The sequence below is a fragment of the Leptodactylus fuscus genome, chromosome 3 (genome assembly GCF_031893055.1).
Source record: "Leptodactylus fuscus isolate aLepFus1 chromosome 3, aLepFus1.hap2, whole genome shotgun sequence".
Taxonomy (NCBI): Eukaryota; Metazoa; Chordata; class Amphibia; order Anura; family Leptodactylidae; genus Leptodactylus; species Leptodactylus fuscus.
In genome coordinates, this window is record NC_134267.1 from 18319359 (window position 1) to 18327072 (window position 7714).

The 7714-nt window shown below is 38.1% G+C and overlaps 1 protein-coding gene across 1 annotated transcript in view; it reads left to right on the forward strand.

Annotated features, from left to right (window-relative positions):
* TGFB2 (transforming growth factor beta 2) overlaps nt 1–7476 on the forward strand; it is a 93385-nt gene extending 85909 nt beyond the window's left edge. Inside the window, exons 6-7 of the mRNA XM_075267159.1 lie at nt 47–200; nt 3037–7476. Coding sequence (XP_075123260.1) covers nt 47–200; nt 3037–3195 — 313 coding nt within the window. The 3' untranslated portion in view covers nt 3196–7476. The remainder of the gene's footprint in view (nt 1–46; nt 201–3036) is intronic.
* The last annotated feature ends 238 nt before the right edge of the window (nt 7477–7714 follow it).

Here is a 7714-nt window from a genome sequence, read left to right on the forward strand (position 1 = left end):
GTTGCCCCATCAGCAAGACATTAACTGTAACATGTATCCTTTGTAGAAATGTCCAGGACAATTGTTGTCTACGTCCTTTGTATATCGACTTCAAGAGGGACCTTGGATGGAAATGGATACATGAACCCAAAGGTTATAATGCAAACTTTTGTGCTGGAGCTTGTCCCTATTTATGGAGCTCCGACACCCAGCACACTCGGGTAAGTCCACAAAGTATTGGCATATATGACATTTATGTTATTTCTTCTTCCACCACCACCAGCGAATCGAATGGTATAGTACTCATACAGAAAGATAACCCAAAGAAGACAAATCTTACAATGTGGTAGTGTTAGTGTGAAGCATTATGAGAGGTTTCCTGTTTGGGTATCTCTTCTAAACCTTTTACCGCCTCCACCAATTGCCTTTTTTTCATCCTTTGATAGGTTGCACTAATTTCTGCATAGTTGGAATTTTTCCTCTAGCCCCTACCGCTTCTGAGCAATCGGTGCAGTTAGTTTTGATGTCTGTTATAAAGACTAGACTCCCTAATGTCAAGTGGGTGATGCCAAGCAGGAGCAAGCAGGAGGTGTGACTCAGAGCTCCAATCAAAAGTGGACAGTGCCAGAGCTCCGAGTCATGCGTCCTTGCCTGTTCCTGCCTGACACTACCCCCTTGGAAGTCTATTTTGATTATCCGGTCACCAAAACTAACTGCACTGATTTCTCAAACGGTAGGGGCTAGAGAAAAATTCCAGCTGTGCCAGAATCAGTGGAGGAGCAGCTATTAGGACTAGAGATGAGAGAACAGTAAAATGTTCGAGGTTCGATATTCGTTTCGAGTAGCCCCTCAATATTCGACTACTCGAATCAAATATTGAACCCTATTATAGTCTATGGGGGGAAAATGCTCGTTTCAGGGGTAGGCAACGTTCGATCAAATTATACTTACCAAGTCCACGAGTGAGGGTCGGGCTGGATCCTCCGAGAAGTCTTCTCCTTGCAGTGTCCCCGCGGCATCTTCCGGCTCTGAATTCACTCTGCCGGGCATCGGGCCTGGGCAGAGCCAACTGCGCATGCCCGCACTACAAGTGGACATGCGCAGTCGGCTCTGCCCAGGCCCGAAGCCTGGCAGAGTGAATGAAGATCCGGAAGACGCCGCGGGGAAGCTGCACGGAGAAGACTTCTAAAGGTAGCATTCAGCCAATCAATGCTGGTTCTGCATCGAACTTATACATTCGAATAGCGAGTGGTACTCGATCGAGTACGAGTATTTCGAATACCGTAGTATTCGATTGAATACCTACTCGATCGAGTACTACTCGCTCATCTCTAATTAGGAACCATACGGATCTGTTGCTCTACAACCTAGTCCTATGCATCTGAAATTGTAGCATTCAAGAGTTTCCTGGGGTAATTCACATACATTGGAGTCTTATAAAACATGACTCGTCTATATGGTAGAACTTCAGTAAAGCCTCACTCCTTGCTCTGCAGAAGAAATATTCTCAGGAAGTTCAGCTGTCACAAATATCTTTCGGGCATTTACGGTACACAAGACGCCAGCAGGAATGTAACACAACGTAGGCTTTGTAGCCACGCTGAAGAGGTCTTCTGTGTTTAGTTATAAATAGTCAATTGAACCTGTAGGAAAAGGTCACTTTCTGTTTTACTAACCTATTAATGGCATCCTTATAAATCCATAAGCGTTGTCACCAGGTAACCTATATACTTCCTATAGTGTCAAAGAAATTATATACTGTAAATAGTGGCCGTAAAATGATTGGACTCAAGAGTTTTTCTTTTATATGATCTTATATTGGTTTCATATCTGTATTGTTCTTGTCGTATGGGCAATTGTTGACTTGAAGACCTCAGTTCCATGTGGATGTTCTCCGAAGACCTCAGATAGGCAACTGTATTATGGATTTGTGTTCCATGTAGATGTTCTTAGAAGACCTCAGATAGGCAACTGTATTATGGATTTGTGTTCCATGTAGATGTTCTCCGAAGACCTCAGATAGGCAACTGTATTATGGATTTGGGTTCCATGTAGATGTTCTTAGAAGACCTCAGATAGGCAACTGAACTATGGATTTGTGTTCCATGTAGATGTTCTCCAAAGACCTCAGATAGGCAACTGTAGTATGGATTTGTGTTGCGTATAGAAATCTATGGTCCCATTCTATACCTCCAGTGTTCTAAAACCACAACGATTTTTTATTTTTTTTTATCATTGATTCATATAGAGTAATATAGAGTCATAACATTCTGATATTGGGAAGGTCTTCATCCAGAAGAGTCATTGCTTGTTGTGGAGAATGAAGTATTGTTTGGAAGCATTAGAACTTTGTACCATATGGCAGCATATGTTTCAGTTGACTTTGATCTAAGCTGTATGGCCAGATCAGAGTGGGTTTTTGGCCCCAAGTGCATTTTGGCCCCACACAATAGGTCATCAGAATCTGATCTGTGGGGGGGCTGACATCTGGACCCTGCACTGATCAGCTATCCCGGCATCCTCTGGGCTCTGGAAACTATACCAATGGATGAGAAGTAAAATCAGTCTTCTCCGATTCAGGTAAAAGGAGCAGAGCTGCCGTTTCCCGTGTCATCGTTGGACACGGACGTAGTCTTGAATAGGGGCAGACTGACTTTTTTAACTAATGAATTCAGATAAAACCACAGACACTCGACAGACTTGAGTCCCTAAGGCTCTATTGTGTCATTCTTCTGGACCACTGAAGGAGATTTCAATCTTGAGAAGTTCAGGATGAGATCCGGCCTCTTGTTGAAATCTTCCTGCCCGATCCTTCACTTCCCCAGACACCGGCCATTTGGAGAGATCCAGGCGGCCATCATACACTCAAGGTTTATCTATAGTGGTTGAAAAAATTGTTGGTCACATCCATGTCCTGGAGCTTCAGGGGGACCAAAAGACCCTCTGTCCCATGTGATGGTTGGGATAGTTAGATTTTGCACTGGGCCCACAACTTCCTATAAGCCTTTGCTCACAAATATTTCCGTACCAATTTTCGGTTCCTTTTTTATTTTGCAGGTACTTGGTCTGTACAACACCATCAACCCAGAAGCATCAGCCTCACCGTGTTGCGTTTCTCAAGATTTAGAATCTCTGACCATCTTGTACTACGTTGGAAAGACACCGAAAATCGAACAGCTTTCAAATATGATTGTAAAATCATGTAAATGTGGCTAGACTTACCGTTTCAGCATGTTTTTAGTGGGATAAAACAGAAAAAAAAAACTTTTTCAAAGAACAAAAAAGCAAAAAATAGGCCTTGTTCGATCAGTGTTATATTCTTTAAAAAAAAAAAAAAAAAAAAAAAGAAGAAAAACGGTACTAGTGTGAACTTTTTGGAACGTTTATTTTTAATAACTGGCAGAAACTATACATCACTGAAGGCTTTATCCAGAGTTGTTAATAAAAGTTGGAGCGGAACATTACCCCTTCTCCCATGCTATGATGTTCCTGTGTTGCGAGTAAGAGATTTGGGCCAATTTTTTTCAGTCTCGATGCCTGCCAGGATCAACCCAGGTCTCATGAAATTAATTTTGTTGACACATCATTTTTCCTTTCTGGTACTCTGTTGAATACATCATGAGATTTTCTGGTTTTCCTCACATGTCTGTGTTGTAACCAGTTTTCGAATGGCCCACTTTTGAATTTTTTTTTATTTTTTTTAGAAAAAATGTTTTTGTATTTCTAGTTGACGACACTATAAAATAATTTTTAAAAAAAGAAATAAAAAAGTAGATGTGTATAAACATAGAAGGTTTTGCCTCACGTAGTCTCCGACCTATTAACGGGATCGAGTGTCTCAATTTTGTCTGAGCATCTTGGAAGAACATAAAAACATTAATATAAAAATAAACACTGGAATAACGTGTTAGTGTTATTATGTGAAAGAAGAAAATTGTAGAAATATTCCTTTAGCCAAGTTGTATCTGTCCCTTGGATAAGACTTGGATTTCTTTTTGGTTTCTCTATAACGCACCATCTACACATTGGTAATTTTCCCCAATTTTGGCTGTTTTTGACGCATTTCCCACCACCAGTTTTTGAAGTTAATCATTTTTTCCTAGGTACAAGATGGTTCCTTATAAAAACTTTGGTCAGATATAAGACGTTAGAAATGGATGGGTTACCCAAGACAACATTTTGTACTGTTATTCAATCTTTACTTGAAGATGGCAGACTTTGAGTGATTGTTATGGGCCTTACCACTCTTCTACTATACCGTTTCGGTTACACATACTTCACCCTTTGTGGTGGAAAATTCCCATAAGTCGTATATTCTATATTTGGTTTGGATGGAACCATCTCTTCAGTTGTCCTGTTCTTCCATGGTCTATAGTCAGTTGACCTTGAGTCTTGGTCCTCACAGAAGATCTGACGACATGACCACCTTTGACTCATGTTGGCAGACCTATGATACATCCTGTTTTTGGACCCCTTTCGATTACACACCATGTATCAAACCATTTACCATATATTCTGTATTTGGTTTGCTTGAAACCATCTCTTCAGTTGTCTTGTTCTTCCATGGTCTATAGTCCGTTGACCTTGAGTCTTGGTCCTCTCAGAAGATCTGACGGCGTGACTACCTTTGACTCATGTTGGCAGACCTATGGTACATCCTGTTTTTGGTCCCCTTTCGATTACTCACCATGTATCAAAACATTTACCATATATTCTGTATTTGGTTTGGTTGGAACCATCTCTTCAGTTGTCCTGTTCTTCCATGGTCTATAGTCCGTTGACCTTGAGTCTTGGTCCTTTCAGAAGATCTGACGACATGACCACCTTTGACTCATGTTGGCAGACCTATGGTAGGTCCTGTTTTTGGTCCCCTTTCAATTACACACCATGTATCAAACCATTTACAATTGCCCATAACAACCAATCAAAATCTGTTATTTTTCTGATGAGATATCGAATATTCTAATATTCTATTTTCTTATCCTGTCTTCCTACCACTGGTTTTTCTTACCCTTGGTCTCCATTACACCTTTTTTTTTCCCCATTCACTAATGAGCTTCACATCTGTGAATGAGTTTCAAGAAAAATTTTCAGTTCACTTAAAATTCGCCGTTGACCACATCCTTCCCCAAAATCTTAGTCTGAGGCATTTATATGAATGAATTAATGTAAATTTCATTTAATTAAACCAGTGAAATATTTAATAATTACTGGTCTAATCGACAGACCTTACTATGATGCTGTATAGCTATGCTATATGTGTTTATTTTTGGGTATATGTAATTGTACCGATAGTATTACAATGGGGGAGGGGGAGGATGGGGGGGCGCTGTGGAGCCAACATTATTTGGTAACAATTCTGTAGATCTCAGTTGTAAACATTGAAAACCAATAATTTTGTTCATCATGTGTAAAATGTACAATCATACCATATTTTTATACTCTGTACAAAATGTCAGCTATAGCATTTTTTCATTTACGGTTAGGGCTCTTTTTGATCGCTCGGAAATTGATGATTTTCTGTGTAGCTGGCCAGTATGAGCTGAGTCCTGTACATTGACTTGCACTAGAATACATATTTTATGTTACTACATCTTGCTCATAGTTACGCCGTAAGCTACCTGTTCTTACTCCTCTAATTTTCTGCATGTTTCCAAACGGGACAAAAAGTTTAGATGTTTTTCGGTAATGGATTTGAGACCTATTGGGGATTTCACTGTATTTCCTAGATTTCGGTCATGTTTTGTCTGATATAGGTAAAATAATGACTTCGGACCCCAATTTGACAAAAATATTTCTGAAAGAATGCATGCTTGCTGACACAAAATAGAAATTTTTTTCAAAAAATTGGGGGTTCTAAATAACTGTTACAACTCTTGGTCATCTTTAAAATCTTTGTCCTGGAATTTTTTTATGACCTGTTCTTCAGATAAACATTTGATCAGTCGGTCCCTTGGATAGATCAGCTGTTCAAAATTACATCCGGTCCCCATACTATACATGGTGCAAAAGCAGAAAGCCCTGCACCTGGGCTCAACACAGGGTGTGGAGATATCTATTTCTGGCTCTGAGTACTGTGTAGTGCAGGGATCACAATCCTCCCCCAACAGCAGATCCCTATGGGGCCTAAGGATAGGCCATGCAAAAAAAATAAAAAAAAATCCTGGACAACCCCTTTAATATCGTTTTTAGACAAACCTGGGTTTGCTTAGCAAATTTGGTGTAAAAAAAAAAGTGAAGGCTGAAAAGTGACAACCCAAGGAAAAAATTCTACTCTGAATGTCTCAATCAAATTTAATAGACTAGACTGAGCCAATAACCAGCTAGCCCTAATAACTGAGGAATTATCATATCCAAGCCAAGATTTTTTGGAGAAGTTTTTGAAATTTTCGGAAACAGTAACAATATCACAATAAAATATTTGTGAATTAAAACTTTTCGAACGGAATTTGACATTTTCGAACTCAAAATAATACATTGACATTTTGCCAATTTAAAAACCTAAAAATAATTATTTCTAACTTACAATTTTCCATTTTTACACCAAATTTTTTTTTTCCCCTACAGTCCAATGCCCAATATTTCTCAAATTTACTGAACTATCTGTCAACGCATCAGCTCATGATAATACTCTTTACGACCTACAGTACGCTTTGAAAAAAAAAAAAAAAACCTTTTTTTTTTTCTTCTCAACTATGTAAATAGTTATAAATATGAGCAGGAACAACTTGTAAGTGATTTTATTTTATTGTCATTTTTTTTACAAATTTTTTTTTTTTTTTTTTGCTAGAAAGGTGCCATATTCCAGTAATTTCAGTGTAAAATATTTTATAAAGGGCCGAGACGCACCATATAAACAGCAACAGCCTATTCAAGGTGTATTTCATTTTTTTTTTTTGTAACATGAACTTTTTTTTTTTTTACAAAAAAAAAAATAAAATATTGTTGACTTCACCATTCTTAGAACTTTTGTTTGACTTCCGCTTTCCAGGAAATACGCCAAGTTTTCAGTAAAGCAATTTTGAAGGGTTGCGATGATTAAAGAGAGAAGCAAATGAGTAATGGTTACTGGTGGTATTTTGGATAGCAAAGGCTTCTTTATTTTGCATGTCAAAACCATTACCCTGCGGTGGAGGCAATTAAATGTGAGCGAAATGGATTTCTTCAAAAGTGCATTGTTTAGTCTTTTTTTTTTTTTTTAACTTACCACTTCAGAATTTTTGTGCCTCCATTGGAATTAGGTTTTTTTTTTTTTTTCTTTTTAATGTATTGTTTCAAAAAAATGAAAAAATAAAAAATTTCAGTAAAAGGAAAACTAAAGTTCGGTGTTGGCCGTTTCATCAACAATACACCTGTATAGACCGTGTAGGAAAAAAATAAAAAATAAATATACAACCAGTTCAGCTGTATTTTTGACTGATTATTCTGTATTTTAACACATTGTATGTTTGTTTTTCGTGGTGCTGTAGTGGTAAATAAATTATTTCAGTTGTACAATTGTGCGTGTGTTTTTTGTTTTTTTTTAAAAAAAATTGTTAGATTTTTTTTTTATTTTTAATTAATTTTTTTACAGTGTAGAGATCTACCGTATATACTCGAGTATAAGCCGACCCGAATATAAGCCGAGGCCCCTAATTTTACCACAAAAAAACTGGGAAAACTTATTGACTCGAGTATAAGCCTAGGGGGGGAAATGCAGCAGCTACTGGAAAATTTCAAAAATTTAAATGGTCGG